This window comes from Oncorhynchus keta, chromosome 23 (assembly GCF_023373465.1).
Source record: "Oncorhynchus keta strain PuntledgeMale-10-30-2019 chromosome 23, Oket_V2, whole genome shotgun sequence".
Classification (NCBI taxonomy): Eukaryota; Metazoa; Chordata; class Actinopteri; order Salmoniformes; family Salmonidae; genus Oncorhynchus; species Oncorhynchus keta.
In genome coordinates this window covers 32,050,193-32,068,393 of record NC_068443.1, presented here as the reverse complement: position 1 = coordinate 32,068,393, position 18,201 = coordinate 32,050,193, and the positions used below count along the sequence as shown (strand labels likewise).

The window sequence follows — 18,201 nt, the reverse complement described above, 5'->3', positions numbered from 1 at the left end:
TCAGAAGTGTAATAAAGCACCAAAACCAGAGAGCAAAGAGGGTTTGCAAAATTCCCGTAACTTTCCCAAATGTCTCAGTCTTTCTAGAAATCCTGGTTGGAGGAATCTGCATTTCCTGCTTATTTCCTACTTATTCCAGGAATATTCCAACCAGGCTATGCAGCCCTGGCAGAGAGTTATAGACCAGGGCAGTGACACTTACCCTTACACTCCTCTGTTGTGAGTCCATCCAGGATCTTGATATTGTCCAGCGCGATATGTCCTGTGCTCCTGTCTCCCACTCCCTCAATCACCACCTAGCAACAACAACAGAAACATATAGGTGAAATACTGCTATATAATGCATTACTTCTGACCATAGGGCCCATATAATGCATTACTTCAGACCATAGGGCCCACATATGTCACGCCCTGACCTTAGAGATCATTTATTCTCTATTTTGGTTAGGTCGGGGTGTGACTAGGGTGGGCATTCTAGTTACTTTATTTCTAGTTTGGCTTGGTATGGTTCCCAATCAGAGGCAGCTGTCTATCGTTGTCTCTGATTGGGGATCATATTTAGGCAGCCTTTTCCCACCTGTTTGTTGTGGGATCTTGTTTGTGTATAGTTGCCTTGAGTACTGCATATCTCCACGTTCGTTTTGTTCTTTATTGGCGACATATATGCATTACGTCTGACCATAGGGCCCATATATTGCATTACGCCTGACTGTAGCGCCCATATAATGCATTACTTCAGATCATAACGCCCATATAAGGCATTACTTCTGACCATAGGGCCCATATATTGCATTACGTCTGACTGTAGGGCCCATATAATGCATTACTTCAGATCATAACGCCCATATAAGGCATTACTTCTGACCGTAGGGCCAATATAGTGCATTACTTCTGACTATGGCCCATATAATGCATTACTTCTGACCATAGGGCCCATATAATGCATTACTTCTGACCATAGGGTGCATATAATGCATTACTTCTGACCATAGGGCCCATATAATGCATTACTTCTCACCATAGGGCCGATATAATGCATTACTTCAAACCATAGGGCCCATATATTGCATTATTTCAGACCATAGGGCCCACATAGTGCCTTACTTCAGACCATAGGGCCCATATTGTGCATTACTTCTCACCATAGGGCCCATATAATGCATTACCTCTGACCATAGGGCCCATATAATGCATTACTTATGACTAGGGCCCATATAATGCATTACTTCTGACCATAGAGCCCATATAATGCATTACTTCTGACCATAGGGCCCATATAATGCATTACCTCTGACCATAGGGCCCATATAATGCATTACCTCTGACCATAGGGCCCATATAATGCATTACCTCTGACCATAGGGCCCATATAATGCATTACCTCTGACCATAGGGCCCATATAATGCATTACCTCTGACCATAGGGCCCATATAATGCATTACTTATGACTAGGGCCCATATAATGCATTACTTATGACTAGGGCCCATATGGTGCATTACTTCTGACTAGAGCCCATATGGTGCATTACAAGGGAATGTGGTGCCATTTGGAACCTAACTGAGGTCTAACAGACTCATGACCAAGGTCTAGCCTAGTGCTTTACCTTATAGGGTTTGTTAGAGTGGGGCACCAGCACTCGTCCCTCCCTCCATAGGCTGCCCTGGTGTCCACTGACAGTCCAGAGCAGTGCCTCAGTCCGTCCCTCCTCTGTCTCCTTGTTCTGTTTGATGTGCAGGGTGCCGGCGTGCTCCCCGAACATGTGGTACCAGAAGGACACACACAGGTCTGCGTCAGGGGCGGTGACGGGCAGGCTGGCTAGGCGTGCCACCCTCTCCTCCATCCTCTCCTCCTCTGACTCTTCCTCCTTCCTTTCGGTCTCAGTAGCCAGCAGCATGTAGATGAAATTTCCTGGACCTCCTTTAGAGGGCAGTAAGAGACAAGCTAAGAAGCTATTTCTGAGTCCATGTTCATTGTGATAGTGCTTATTTACTACAGTAATATTATTGTGTGTGTGTGTGTGTGTGTGTGTGTGTGTGTGTGTGTGTGTGTGTGTGTGTGTGTGTGTGTGTGTGTGTGTGTCCGTGTCCACATGCACTCTGTGTCGTGTGTGTGCACTCTGTGTTGTGTGTGTGTGTGTGTGTGTGTTTATGCATTCTCCGTCCTCTCACCTGTGTGATCTAGGTTGGGTCCTCTGTGGACTGTAGGGGTCCCACTGGTATGTATCATCCACCCAGCACCAGCATCCGTCTCCAGTGTCCAGCCGCAGAACGATGGGTTGTCCGCCCAGCCAAAGTCACACGCGAACCACAGGTACTCTGGAAAAGAGGTCAACCTTGTAAGTAACCTAGCTTGTTTCCTCTGGCAAATTGTAACTATTATTAACTTAATGTTACACAACGTGAATAGAGAGTGAGGTAGTAACAACGTGTCATTTCCAATTTCCCTCTAATAAATAAAATATATGAAAATACTTTTGAACAGCTGAAGAAGCAAGCACACCATTTGTATTCAGGAAAATGACCATTTCTTACAGTAACTTGAAGGCACTCAAACTTAGATACGATATTTCATATTAAACAAAAGACAGATTCACAGATCCAACATGTGTTTAGTACCAGGAGAAGGAAGACTGAAGGGACCTTCCAGAGAGAAGGAAGTAGTGCCACGAACAGAACAGTAATGAAGACTAAACCATTTCCAGAATGTGCACTACGAAAAACTTGTTTCTCATCCCCTCTATGCCAGCTACAAATGGGCCCCTATTCCCTATATAGTGCAATACTTTTGAGCAGAGCCCAATGGGCCGTGGTGAAAAGTAGTGCACTATAAAGGGAATAATGAGCCCATTTGGGACAAAACACAACATGGCGGCAGTGGTTAATCACAGCATCCAAATGAATGCTACAGCTATGAGTAAAAATAATGCTTTTTTGTCTCCATCATTTTCAATCCCCCATATACATTTTGAGCTAAATTATTTTAAATATATGTTCCTTCTTTTTTATTTTCCCCTAACCCTACCACCCGTCCCATAATTGGAGTAAACTAATAAAAAAATAATACCCAGGCTTCTACTTCCAGCTTATACATACTATATACATTTTATGGACACATGTTTGACATTAGCTATCTTTTTTTTCCCCCTTTTCTTTTTTTTTTAGGAAGAATGTTTCTTTTGTTGTCAGACACTGTTGCAGTACTCAGAGAATAACTAACTGTTGTTGTGCCCTCTGGTTGTTGTCATATGACTTGCTCGGTTAACTGAGACTCAAGGCTCCTTTTTCTGTTTCTGCAGTTATGTTTTTCCATCTCAAGGCCGAACACCGGCTGTGTTCCAAATGGCAGCCTATTTATTTTAGAGCGCACAACATTAGACCAGGACCCAGCACTGGTCAACAGCACACATCGATCTGGCAACATCTCTGTAGTTTGGATGACATCAATTCTATGGTCAAATCTACCATCCTGTTCTGTATTTCATGTCAAAATCAAACCATGATGATCTGCCTCATTTGCTTTATAGACAGACAACAAAAGAGAGGCGGAGAGAAGGATGGATGCATGAATGGATGGGTGGAGTACATGAGCCGGTAGTTTATGGACGTTCTCACCTGGTATGCGGTCTCCCTCTATGATAGGGTCTGCCACTGTGGTGTCACCTGTCAGACACAGATGGGCACAGTCAGTGGGGTTCATGGATCAGAGGGTGGGTCAAACCCCCAGTCAGGGATACAAACACAATTGATGGATAGATAGATCAGATATATTAGACAGATAGATATTTGTTTATTTGGATCCCCATTAGTAATTGCAGAGGCAGGAGCTATTCTTCCTAGGGACCACAAAAAAAGACAAAACATGAACACACAAGGAGAGTAACACAAATGTAAAATACAATGATATACAAACAATAAATCCTCTAGGGTAGGGTAGAGAAGAGTGCAAGAGACATGATGAGGATGGATAGATAGAGAAAGGGTGGGTGTGAGAAGGAGAGTGGGATGACGAGAGAGAGAGCAAGGGAGGCTGGTGGTCGGCACCTGTTGGGTCGTAGTCCTCCCCTCCTGCTCCTGTTCCTGTTCCACTGTGACAGCTGGCCTGCTCGTCGTCACACTCTTCTGACGTCGGCGCGGGCTTGGTCACAGACGCGGTCGTGGTGGCAGCGAACGTAGTCACAGCAAACGTGATCGCTACAGGCGTGGTCGGCGGGACAGTTGTGGGCTCTGGAGAGGGAAGGAGAGAGGAGAGAGTGAGTGGGGTGAGAGAGGGAGGGAGGGAGGGAGAGAGAGAGAGAGAGGGAGGGAGAGAGGAGAGAGTGAGTGAGTGGGGTGGAGAGAGAGAGAGAGAGAGAGAGAGAGAGAGAGAGAGAGAGAGAGAGAGAGAGAGAGAGAGAGAAGAATCCTTCAGGGAAAGGATACCTCAGCTGTTTGGTTGTAGTAAGCAGCCAGTTTACAGGTCAACCTTTGTGATTGGATTAGGGGATATGGCCATTTGTTTGATTTTAGATGTTAATGACACTGATAGGAAACGATCCGGTAACATGAGACTGTGGAGTGAGGCTGGTTGCTACTGGTAGCAAGATCAATACAGAAAGTCGGAGTGTGAAGAGCCAAGTGTGGAGAGCCTGGTAGCTGCAGAGGGGTTGGAATCAAGGTGTGAAGGAGAATTCGGGAAATAATTAGAGTAGATTGCTTATAGTGGATTTCCCAATGTGGCCCTGTGAGTGTGTGTGAGTTTGTGCTTGTTCCCAAGTGAGTGTGTGTTCGGAAGCTCTCGTGCTCTTTCTTTGATGTGGAGATCATCTTTTTTCCACCTCTTCTCCCCTCCTCTCCTCCTCTTTTTTCCACCTCCTCTCCTCTCCTCTCCCCTCCACTACCCCACCGTCTGGCCTGTACTACTGATCCTCATCTTCCTCTCTACTAGGGTAACCAGACACCCCATACCAGACCTAGAAATCCCCAACCCTCAGTCACTTACTCTCCCACCCCCACTCCCACTTCACCCCCACCTCAGCCCCACTCCCACCTCACCGTCCCACTGTGACTGCCCCCCTGACAGGTAGGGTCCACATTGTCATCAAGCAGAAAAGTCTACACAACTACTCCCCCTACTGCCCAAGGCTTGTCACTCACCCAGGTCTCAGGTCTGTTGTTAGGAGTAGGTGAGTGAAGCCTATTTGGGATTCCATCTGTGTGAGGCCACTATGATTGATGTCTAACTCTAAACCCTGTCAGAGGGGTTCTTTAATCCTAATACTGTCCTTGCTTGGGCGGCTCCAAAGTCGCGCAGCGGTCTAAGGCACTGCATCTCAGTGCTAGAGGCGTCACTACAGACACCCTGGTTCGATTTCAGGCTGTATCACAACCGGCCGTGATTGGGAGTCCCATAAGGGCAGCCCACAATTGTCCCAGCGTCGTCCGGGTTTGGCCGGGCTAGGCCGTTATTATAAATAAGAATTTGTTCTTAACTGACTTGCCTAGTTAAATAAATGTTCAATTATTATTATTATTATTTTTTGGTCCAAGATCTGTTTGTTCACTCTGTTGCTGTCGTTGTTAAGCCAAAACTGTGTGTGTGTGAGATGTTTGCACTATCTCACCCTGGATCTCACAGCCCAGCAGCTCCAGTCTGAGGCCCAGGCCCTCGGGGGTGGCTCTCTCTGGGTAAACCCTGAGGAAGCGAGTAAGCAGAGGGCCCAGCGTACGCAGCTCTGGGGTGTCATGGTTCTGGTTCCCAATGAAGATCTGGAAGAGAGAAAATAAACATTTGTTAGTTAGGATTCACACAGGCACTTGCATGCACACACACACACACACACACACACACACACACACACACACACACACACACACACACACACACACACACACACACACACACACACACACACACACACACACACACACACACACACACACACACACACACACACACACACACACACACACACACACACACACACACACACCTTGAGGCTCCAGTCTATTGAAAAAGAATCGACTTTCTATCAAAACAAAACACATTTCTCTGAAGACCTCTAGGATCTATGAGTTCCTCCTTAATATATTATTTAAAGCGAGAGGACATGTGAAAATGGTTAGCCCGTGCGGTGAGCAGGTAGTGGGAGTCCGGGACACCAGGCCTGCTACCACCATGGTGCCAGGCCCTAGGTTCTTAAGTTTCCCTCTAAAACCCTCAATCAAAGTGAAGCCTGGTGTGGCAGCTTGAAAAACATTCTCTCTGCCTCCCAAATGGCTCACTATTCCCTATACAGTGCACTACTTTTGACCAGAGTAGTACACTGTATAGGGAATAGGGTGCCATTTGAGATGCTGCCGGGATGTATGGCTGAAGCCACTGAAATAGACTTCCTCTCTATTCGTCTTTGAAGATTGGAGGCTGGAAAGGAGCTTTATAAAAAGACACAGGAAACATGGCAGGGGGATATCTAGGGCGGCATCCCAAATAGCACCCCATTTTCTATGCTGTAAACTACTTTGGACAAGAGGCCTATGGGCCCTCGTCCAAAGTAGTGCACCAAATAGGGAGCAGGGTGCCATTTGGGACACAAATAAGATCTTCCTCTGTCTGCCATAAATCAGGAGTCCCACCATCTGGAATAGATGGATGTTCAATGTCTTGCGACCGTGACAGGGAGTGTGAAGAGTACTGCTGGATATTTGGACCAGCTAGGTGCTGATGGCTTCCACACACTGACATGTCATCCTTGACTTGACCAACAGGATATGTTGCGCTCTTGTCAACATCAATCTTGGCAACATCCTATATGATCGGAATGATTTTCTATTGATCAGTGGTTCTCTGTGGGAGGAGGTGAATTCCAAACATGAATTCTCAGGCTGCTTCCCTTACCTTAGGCTTGGCATCGTTGTCTTCATTCACCATGGTCCAGTCAGAGCCGTTGCTGCTGTAACCCACCTTGAACCTCTTCATGAACACATTCTTGTCTCTATAGAATAAAAATACAACTTTATTGATCCAGAAAGACACACAAACACACACAGGTTCCAACTCTCTGGTTGCTGGCCCCCGTCTCTGTCCTCTAGACTACCTACCTGTGGTGTCCTCCCTGGATAACCAGGCCGCTGACCAGCTTGTCCTGGCCCAGGTCCACCTGCAGCCACTCGTTCCTGAAGGGCTGTCTGGTCTGTTGCTGGGTCCATCCCGACCTCCCTGTTAGCAACCTGGCGTTCTCCGGTACCCAGCCACGCTCCGCGTGCGACGACGCAGTGACCTGGGCGTCTGAGATCTGTCCGGAGACCATCCCCAGCATGCCTGAACAGGGGTAGTCTGCGTTTGTGAGTGTGTGTGTGTGTGTGTGTGAGAGAGAGCAAGAGAGAGAGAGAGAAAGTAGAGAAGGGATCAGATTGATGTTGTGTCCTCATGGGCTCTGGCCAAAAGTAGTGCCCCAGATAGGGAATAGGATGCCATTTGGGACACATACACTCAGTCCTGAGATGTTTGTGAGTTATTTTGTGATTTGTCTTTGTGGGAACTACCCTGTGTGTGTGTGTGTGTGTGTGTGTGTGTGTGTGTGTGTGTGTGTGTGTGTGTGTGTGTGTGTGTGTGTGTGTGTGTGTGTGTGTGTGTGTGTGTGTGTGTGTGTGTGTGTGTGTGTGTGGGTGTGTGTGTTTGTGTGTGTGTGCGCCCGCGTTTGTGTGGTCATGTGTTTGTATCATACGAGGTGGCTGGGCTGAACTCACAGAGGCAGTATAACTGGAGGACAGAGACAGACGGTCTACATCCTCCCTGTGTCATTCCAAGCTCTTAATCATCTTGTACAATACACACACACACACAGACGCACACACGCACGCACGCACACACACACACACTGCCCTGCAGTGAGGAACAGAGTAATACCATATTTATAATGTTCTCCTGCTGAGGGAAATAAGAGAGGATGGATTTCTGGGAAGAACCAAGTGCTGCGCTTAGTAATATCGTAAATACTGGATGTACGATGACTCAACTTGCCTTTTTGCTGTTTTCCATTGCACTTTTACAATGAATAACTACCTGGCATGACCCTCGACCGGCTTTGGAAGCAGTGATTATTCTAAATCACAAGGCTGTCTTCTGCACAGCCAAGTACAGGATTAATTAGATTTCTTAGAGCACTGGAAAGCATGGTAAATAGGGTCTAGATTAGAATGAAAATGTGTGTGTATGTGTGAGTGTGTGTTTGCGAGTGCATTTGTGTGTGTGTGTGTGTGTGTGTGTGTGTGTGTACCTGAGGTCTTGCAGCCGTAAACCTCGAAGCGCATGCATATGCCTATCTCCCAGGACATGGGTCTGATGCGGACGTAGCGCGCCAGAGTCTGCTTGGGCAGGAACGACCTGGCCACATCTGTAGGGTTGTGGTTCCCCTGGAAAATCTGGAGGAGAAGAAGAAGAAGGTGATGATGATGATGATGATGATGAAGAAGATGATGAAGAAGAAGATGATGATGAAGAAGAAGATGATGAAGAGGAAGAAGATGATGAAGAGGAAGAAGATGTTGAAGAAGAAGAAGAAGATGAAGATGAAGAAGATGATGAAAAAGACAAAGATGATGAAGATGAAGAAGAAGAATAAGAGGAAGAAGATGATGAAGAAGAAGATGAAGATTATGCAATCGAAAAAGAAGTAGAAGATGAAGAAGATGAAGATGATGATGAAGAAGAAGATGAAGAAGAAGAAGATGATGAAGAAGAAGATGAAGAAGATGAAGAAGAAGATGATGAAGAAGATGAAGAAGAAAAGAGGAAGGAGATCATCATGATGTCCAGCAGAAACACATCTTCTGCTTTATTCCAGAAGAATAGAGACAAAATTGTTTACCTCAGTCACATATGTTAAATATAAATGTCTGAATCTGTTCTGTAAAATAGGACAGATTCCCCTGGTGTTTGTCGTCCAGAGTACAGGAAATCTGCCCTTTTGTGAAATGTGTGGTTTTGATTTCCAAATCAGACTGAACCCAGTCTTTCTATTACTCATGTATATAACCTCTCTAGATTTCTTCCTTCTGGGGAATTTGTCCTGGCCACTGTTCTCTTGCTTCTCCTTTACCTGCTCTTTGGGTTCAAGGCCGGGTGACAGTAAAGACCTTTATGATCATTTAAACATTATGAGTCAGTCTTACCTTCTGCTTTGATCCCTCCTTTATTGTGACCCAGTCCTCTCCATTGGAGCTCACATCCACTTTGTAGGAGCGGACAAAGTACTCCTTCTTGGTTTCCTTGGAGATGGCACCCTGTGTTCCCACGGCTGAGACAAAGCGGAGAAATCCTAGGTCCACCTGGCAACACAAACCAGAAACACCCAGTTAGCTTGAACCCTGTTAGCTCATGCATTAGGCAAAACAGAGATAAAGGACTGAAAGACCTGCACAGGGAATAGTGCTGCTACCCAGTGCTTTATTCCTGCATCCAAAGCAACCACAACTCTTTAACTTCACAGCAGTCTTGCCAGGTGCAAACAAAGAAAATAGCCAATTAGTTAATTGGTTGCAGTATAACTCTCAATGTCCTGCATGTGGATGAGCATCATATACAGGGGGCTTAAAGGCAGGAAGTTGCCAACTAACCTGCTAACCGTGTTAGAAAAGATCTGACAGAAGCCACTTCCAGCTACCTGTCGAGGGGCAGCTACTGACAGAGCCACTCATGATGTGGTCTGTTAAGTGGGTTGTCAGTGTTGACCATGTTAAAACACTCTGTATGAATGAACATAGAGCCTCTGCCTACTTTCTGAGCAGGGCGAGGCCTGTTAGGCCGATTGTGTGGGGACAGGACGGAACCGGTGGGAAGGCCATAATGCCTCTGACGGTGAAAACAGGAGCGTTGGCCCTTCCTCAGGGAGCAGGGGCAGGTCCACAGGAAGTGAGCTCCACCGCCTGGCCTGGCCAGCAGAGCAGAGAGAGAGAGACTCCATTGTCTGTCTGGGGAATTCCTGAGCTGCAGGGAGCAGCTGGTCTCTTTAGGGCTGTGTCCCAAATGGGATGCAACCTATCTCCTATATAGTGCACTATTTTTGACCAGGGCCCTCTATATTGAGAATAACGTGTCATTTGGGACACACTCCCTGGTCTCTCAAGGGCACAGGGAAATGGAAGGCAGGGCTACCTGCTGGCCACCCTTCTGCTCTGGGCTTCATGTATTAAATATTTATGTACTTTAAACTAGGTGGGGCTTAGTACGGTTGGTTGCTTCATGATATTAGTGTGGGTGTGTTTGTGTCTGTGCTTTTGTCTTGAGTCGCTTTTTTTGCGTCATCGAAGTAGAGCATCTTTCTTTCAGAGAACCGTTAGAGAGAGTCTTTGAGATAATATTGATTTATAGCCTAAAAAAAACGGTGCAGCTCCATGCCTTCTACTTTAAGGAGGTTTAAATGATGATTTATGTTTTTGAAGTAGAGGTATTTTGAGGTTGATGAATTTTGTTATGAAGTATGCTATAGTGCGTGGCCCACTCCGCAGCATGGTGCAGCTAGCCAGAGGCTGTGTCACAAATGGAACCCTATTCCTTACAGTGCACTACTTTTGACAAGAGATCCGGTCAAAAGTAGGGCATTTTGTAGGGAACATGGTGCCATCTGGGACACAGACAAGTAGTACTTCATTAGTCTTACTTCAGCTGAATATCATGACTTACCTAATTCATGCGTGTGTGCCATCAATACATACAATTCTATTATTGAGTCAACAGTTAACATTTTATTGATACTATTTCCAGGACACCATTTTTTATTTTAATGTCGCCTGGCAGTAATGTGTGCTTTTGTCACGTTCTGACCTTAGTTCCTTTGATTTGTCTTTGTTTTAGGATGGTCAGGGAGTGAGTTGGGTGGGTTGTCTATGTTCGGTTTTCTATGTTGTGTTTTGAGTTTGGCCTGGTATGGTTCTCAATCAGAGGCAGGTGTCGTTAGTTGTCTCTGATTGAGAATCATACTTAGGTAGCCTTTTTCCACCTGTGTTTCGTGGGTGTTTATTTTCTGTTCTGTGTTTGTATTTCACCGTTCAGGACTGTTTTCGTTTCGTTCTCGTGTTTTGTTATTTCCTGTTCGAGTATTCGTTTTCATTAATAGAGAATATGAATACATACCACGCTGCACCTTGGTCCTCCTCTCTCTCTCCCAGCAGCGAGCGTTACAGCTTTAGGCTCCTTTATGACAAATCTTTGGCTGTATAGGTAGTCTGCTGACTTAATTGGATCATCTTGGCTTTTATATTAAAGGGATATATCTAGGCCCCATGTCGATAGCAAGTTTCCTCCGGATGCCACAGCTATGGATGAAACTGCCAACCCATCACTGTGCGTAATTTATCCCCAACCTGGCCGTTTTTGAATTACAGTGAGATTGACATGTTATTGAAACCTGTGAGGTAAGCTTATGCAGGAAAGGTTTCCTTCCTCTCCAAAGACAAAGTATTTATAGAGGCGTACTGCTTGAGGAGAAACGTTTGTCTCGGGTCCGTGACGTTGGAAACCAGGAAAGGGCCGTACATCTGTAGAACACATTTGGGCCTGGCTGCTCTGCGAGTGAATGTTGTTAGCGGAAAGAGATGAAAACAAAGGAGTCCTCAGAGACTGTTGGAGGAGGTCCCATCACCCTAAGAGACAACATGAAGGATGCGATATTTAGGTCCCATAATATGATCCAATGCCACTTGTCAGGAGAAACAAATCAGAATCATACTGGAAGATTTATTATAGATTGAGCGTGGCATTTTATTTAGGAACGTTGGGCATCATGGTTGAAGGCTGTAGAAGAATTCAATTATTCTGGTATGCTTTAGTCATTAACTAGTTATAAAACTGCACATTTTTTCTCTCTGCCCCATGGCTAAATGAGTAGAATTGAAAGGAATTGCTAAATCTTCTGGTATGGATGTGGGCACGCAGACCCACGAGCCACCACGGCCTCTCATGATGAGTTCTGTTTTTTTTTTTGTGGCCTCCACTCCCGTCAAAGTTGCCCATCTCTGATGTAGAATATGTTGACAAGATCAAAAGCGACAAGCCGCAACCCACAACTGACCTCACCATGAGTGCCTCTGTCACTTTAGAGAACCTTGTTCAGTGAACGTCGTAGATTTATTTCCCCTGCATGTGGTCAGACCCCTTTTCTTGTCCTGATCTTGTCCAGTCCAACCCCACAGTTATGGCACAGCACTTTCGTGACAAAGTGGGTCACAGCAGTCAGTCACAGCAGCCTAGCGCTGGTTACAAGCTCTTTCTCTCCTCGCCAGAAAAACACCAATATCCTGTTTTGAAGGATGTGCCAATGTTTTTGTTCAATCTCATTTAGTCACAGTCCGGCTGATGAATGCAGCCGTGTCTGCATCCCATTGTTTTCTCCATTAAAGGCCTGAGCAGAGGGTTTTATTTTCAGCCACAGAGTGTCAAACGCTGCCAAGTGTTGAGTAATTAGGAATATGGGAGAGTAATTAGCATCAGTCCTTTCATAGAGGACGTCTGGCCAATAGGCTTGGCCGGCCGCTGCAGAGTTCATGTCAGATAGAATAGGAAACGGCAGACAGAGTGTTCAGCTCAGAGGTTTCTATCATAATAAAGGGCTTTGGTTTAGTTGCGAGATCAACTTGAGACCGGGACTGAAGCAGTGCAACAAGGTCTTCCGTGCCAAGACAACCCACTGTCCACAACACATCTCAGCCATTTTTAATTTATACAGATTTGTTGTCAGGCTCTTTAATTACACTGCTGGGCATGATTCTCAATGGTATCACGAATACCATTGAGTACATGGATCAAATGTTCAAGTGGCTCAAGGAGTCTTAACAGCGTGGCTTGTGTGCTAGAAAGGGGTTGCCATGACTTTGTTGAAGGCGGAGGGGAATATATAGAAACTCTAGGGGATTTACCAGGATAGGCTATAAGGAATGTACAGCTCTATGGTAACACACTACAGCTTCACCATAGAGTGCCAGTTCCCAGGGGTTCTCTGTCACTCACATTGCCCACACAAACCCATGCAGAGTCACACACACCCACACACTACAGTAGCAAGTCCATCTGGGGCTTGACGTTCCCAGGGGTCCTCTGTCACTCACACAGCCCACACAAACCCATGCACACACCACACACACACACACCCCACACACACCACACACACACCCCCCACACAAACCCACGGGGAGGCTATTTCTTCCTCTCCCAGAGAGTTTGGGAGTGAGGCCAAAAACAGGACACTGTGGTGCCTTCCCATCCTTTAGACTGTGTTACTGCATTATTCTGTGGTCATGTAATTATATACCCCGATTTACAGACTTCCCATGATTTGAAGTGCGACACATTTGCAAAATGCTTTGGGGTCAAACTATGGGGGAAGTCCATTTGATAAATATGTTTTTTTCATATCAGTTCATATCAGTTATTGCATTTGGTTGTATTAAAATACATGACGTATTATTCTATTCTATTCTATTATTATTATTCTATTCTGTTCTAGTAATGCAATCTTGAAGTACATGTTCCTGCTCAGTTCAGAGTTATTGGAGTGCGATTATATTGAAAGACAATATAACCACTTTACTGCTGGAGTTCTGTTTTGGGGAAAAAAACGCGGTCTGTTCAGTTCATCGTGTTTGGAGTGTTGGTGTAGAGTAGTGTTACAGAATAGTCTCATGTAACAATCTGCATTTACAACAAGAAGCATCCCCCTGAGGGTGTGGCTACCTTTAACAAACTAGATTATAGAAGTCATGTCCCTGTTAGACAGTGTGTGTATGAAGGAGCTTAATCAACCCAAATGCCAACTAGTCTAGTCAGTCTGGCCTCTCGATCACAATCTGTCTTGTTTGTGACTTTATGATGTTTATTTTTCCAAGAATGTCATTCTTGAACATCCTCATGACCTGTGCTGCAAGGATCACACACACACACACACACACAGACACAGACACAGACATACACACAGACACACACACACACACGCACACGCATGCGCACGCGCGCACACACACACACACACACACACACACACACACACACACACACACACACACACACACACACACACACACACACACACACACACACACACACACACATACATACACCTAATGGATCACACACTTCTCATTAGGGATGCTGGCAGACAGCCGTGACATTGATTCAGACTGGTGGAGACAGACCTGAGTCTCCCACACGGTCTGCCTACCGGACTGTGTGGATACGTAGAGAGATGCACTCTTAAAACGTTTCACTATGACAGTAGCTGTCCCGAACTGGTTGCGGTGAAGGACAAAACACACAGTCCGGGATGAGTTTAGAATAACCAACTGTTGCTCAACCCAGGGCTTCATGTGCAGCCATGATGTTTTACACGCACCAAAAGCATTGGTACTGTCACTGACACACATATGTAACTCTATTCACCTATGTAGTGCACTACTTTCCAACTGTTTGGGACGCAAATGTCACACATGTAACCCAGCTGCCCCAGGGCTGTCTCTTACCTGAATCCACTCTCTGCTGGAGTCTTCAGAGGGGGTCCAGCCATTCTCTTTGTAGTTGAGTCTGGAGCGCTCAGGAGACCAGTTAGAGTTGTACTGAGAGGAGGCAGTGATCTGATCCGAGGTGATCGCCCCTGACTCCATCCCCAGGCCCTCCACACACTTAAAGTCTGTCAACAGAGATATAGAACCTGAGTTAGACTTTATCTGGACAGTCTTCTGTTGATCAGTGTTTCTCAATCCTGGTCCTGGGGACCCAAGGGGTTGATGATTTTAGTTTTTGTCCTGGTACTAACACAGTGGTTTCAGCTAATCTACTTATCATTAGGTGTCTGAGGGCTAGGGAAAATGTTTAATGTGCATCACTTTGGGTCCCCAGGACAAGAATTTGAGAGACACTGCTATAAATGTTTGACAGATTAAATCATCAATAGACCATCAATGGCAACTCTGTTGTTAAGCAGCAACTTTTTGGGGTTATGGTTAGAGGGTTTTTTGGGTTAGAATTAGGGTGAGGGCTATGAGCCTCCATCCTCTGTCTTGTCCTGTCAGTCTCTAAAGAGATGTTGTGTGACTCAGGGAGGTCTTGGCCTCGAAGACAACTTGGAAGAGAAATGCAATGGGAAAGAACTGTGTCTTACTGGAACGAAACGCGAACTTCCTCAAGCCTCTCTGAACTGAGTCAGAAGAAAAGAACAGCACGTTCTTGTGTATCTCAGCTGGAGCCATTCAAAGATGACACATCTAGAACCTTCCGTAACGAGCCACACTGAGTACACCACAGAGGTACTGGGTTGACTAACTTTTCTCTAAAAAATCACACACACACAAACTAGAAGCATCCTTTGTTAAAGTAGCTTATATTAATAAGTTAATAATGTCAAATATTATTATGAGATTCCCAAAAGCAAGCGTAGGCCCACACGTTGACACAAACAATGTCATGTATTTATTGAATTAATACATGTTTTTCTTTACTTATTTTAAATGTTGCAGGATGAAAAAAACAAACATAGAACACCATACGAACGCACGCACGCACGCACGCACGCACGCACGCACGCACGCACACACTATTACTTCCCTATCAATCGGTTTGGAAGTAGAAATGTGTGTGCCGAAATGTGCCGACTTTTTTTTTTCATTACATGAGAGGAAGGCGGATGGAATGTAATGTTGTCAGATATCAGTATTCCTCCTGTTCCACTGATGACTTAATCTTATCACTTGGAACACTCCATATTGCGGCTTTGATCACATTAACTGTTGAAATAGTCTCTGATAAGGTCTTTCATTTAGATTGCAATGATATGTGTATATTTTGAGGTTCTGCCGCTGCGTGCTGAGAGGAGCGAACAGGAGTAGACTCATGAATAGAAATGGTAGAATTAACAGAAAGCTGAGAGGAGATAGAAGGAGGGACAGAGACTGTTTTTATTCTCTGGAATGGGGTGTCGTAAGTCCATCCTGGCTCTGTGTGTTTGTGAGGCATTTAGACCCTGTGTCACCAGTCAGCCCCACACACTGTCCTTCCTGACCTGCCCCTCCCCGCCCCCATCCCAGCTAATCCCCTCCCTGCCCCAATCCCACCTACTGTGAGTGCACTTAGAGTTGGACACTGTGGCCCCGGAGTTATATACAAGTACGCCCCCTGTGCAGGATGCTAGTCTGTGGCATGGCAGTTCTGGCTGGGACAAGGTTTAACGTGAGGTAGTAGGCTGTACTAACCCTCTGGTGTCTGTCCCTGTGGCAGGCTCTTCTCTCTGACAGTGTAATTGGCTGAGAAGCCCTCTCTGGCGATGGCGTTGTCAGTGTTGATGGTCATAGACAGGATCCCAGTGTAGGAGATGACCCGTCCAGGACTGCTGTTACCACAGTACCGCCCGATGTGGGGACCCACTGGGAGGGAGGGAGGGAGGGGGAGGGAGGGAGGGGGAGGGGGAGAGGGAGGGAGGGAGGGAGGGGGAGAGGGAGGGAGGGAGGGAGGGGGAGAGGGAGGGAGGGAGGGGGAGGGAGGGAGGGAGGGAGGGAGGGAGGGGGAGGGAGGGAGGGAGGGAGGGAGGGAGGGAGGGAGGGAGGGAGGGAGGGAGGGAGGGAGGGAGGGAGGGAGGGAGGGAGGGAGGGAGGGAGGGAGGGAGGGAGGGAGGGAGGGAGGGAGAGTTAAGGAAATAGGAACAGAAAGAGGAACAGAAAGAGGAACAGAAAGAGGAACAGAAGGACAATAACAAAGAGTTATGTCAACTCTATGACAGTAGGTGCCAAGACAACATCATGATTCAGCTACAGTGAAGCTCCAACAGTATTGGGGCAGTGAATTGTTTGTTGTTGTTTTAGCTCAATACTCCAGCACTTTGGATTTGAAATGACACAATGACTTTGAGGTTATAGTGCAGACTCTCTGCTGTAATTTGAGGGTATTTTCATCCATACAGTATCGGGTGAACCGTTTAGAAATTAGAGCACTTTTTGAACATACTGTCGTCCTCCTATTTTAGGGGGCCAAAAGTATTAGGACAAACTCATTCAAGTGTATTCAAGTAGTCAAAAGTTTAGTATTTGGTCTCATATTCCTAGCACGCAATGACAAACTACAAGCTTGTGACTCCACAAACTTGTTGGAAACATTTCCTGTTTGTTTTGGTTGTGTTTCAGATAAGCTTGTGCCCAATGGAAAGTAATGGTAATATATTGTGTCATTTTAGAGTCACTTTCTACTACTACCATGATAACGGATAGTCCTGAAGGAATCATGAATAATGATGAGTGGTTAGTTACAGACACACAAATATCATACCCCCATTACAATAACAGGGGAGGTTAGCATGTTTTTTTTTTTTTTAATGCCTCTGTAACTTTCTCACTCATCATTTTTCCTGATTCATTCAGGATTATCCGGTATCATGGTAGTATGTATCCACATTAATGTAGAGGTGTTTAGAAACACACTCTATTCTTATGTTCAGTCAAAGTGACTCCAAAATGACAGCCAATATATAACGTGTATGGCACAGAAAAAAATGTCCCTCATCTCCAATTATGTGTCAAGGTAATATATTGAATGTTACTTCCCTATTTTGTCTCCATTTCCCTCTCTTTTTTTTGTCAAATGTATTGTGACAAAGTAAATAACTCTCTGGGATATAGGCTACAGTGTTTTGTCTGCTATCTGGACTTTTACACATCTACACACCGCAAATACAAAGCTTTAGCAGACACCGGGACAGACAACATGTCTATTGAGAGGCCTGGCAGGCATGTATACAGCACTAGCCCAGCTATGAGGAGCCCAGCTATGGGGAGCCCAGCTATGGGGAGCCCAGCTATGAGGAGCCCAGCTATGGGGAGCCCAGCTATGAGGAGCCCAGCTATGAGGAGCCCAGCTATGGGGAGCCCAGCTATGAGAAGCCCAGCTATGAGGAGCCCAGCTATGAGGAGCCCAGCTATGAGGTGTGTTTTAGTTTATAATAGGCTGTGCCAGTCCTGTCTCGAATGGCACATTATTCCCTTTTTATTGTTCTAGTCTGGGACGAAGACCCTAGCCTGGCAAGGCCCTAGTATAGAGGGAGTCTCAGGGAGACAGACAAAGCAGTGTGCCTAGCCAGGCATTTCCTCCTCTTCTCTTCAGACCTCAGCCCAATCACACAACAATGGAGACCGGGCAAGGCATTCCAGTGAAAAACCATCACTGTAGACCATGAATAGTGTAGGTTCTGCCT

The 18,201-nt window shown here is 45.9% G+C and overlaps 1 protein-coding gene across 1 annotated transcript in view; it reads right to left on the bottom strand.

The window, feature by feature from the left end:
- The window catches only part of LOC118402173 (neuropilin-1a), a 51,928-nt gene that overhangs the window by 5,160 nt on the left and 28,567 nt on the right, over positions 1–18,201 (bottom strand). The window contains exons 5-16 of the mRNA XM_052477038.1: positions 16,214–16,384; positions 14,489–14,655; positions 9,152–9,307; positions 8,257–8,401; positions 7,079–7,313; positions 6,876–6,972; positions 5,602–5,746; positions 4,043–4,225; positions 3,614–3,661; positions 2,171–2,317; positions 1,606–1,919; positions 203–296 (exon numbers count right to left, since the gene is read on the bottom strand). Of these exons, the coding sequence (XP_052332998.1) occupies positions 203–296; positions 1,606–1,919; positions 2,171–2,317; positions 3,614–3,661; positions 4,043–4,225; positions 5,602–5,746; positions 6,876–6,972; positions 7,079–7,313; positions 8,257–8,401; positions 9,152–9,307; positions 14,489–14,655; positions 16,214–16,384 (1,902 nt within the window). The remainder of the gene's footprint in view (positions 1–202; positions 297–1,605; positions 1,920–2,170; positions 2,318–3,613; positions 3,662–4,042; positions 4,226–5,601; positions 5,747–6,875; positions 6,973–7,078; positions 7,314–8,256; positions 8,402–9,151; positions 9,308–14,488; positions 14,656–16,213; positions 16,385–18,201) is intronic.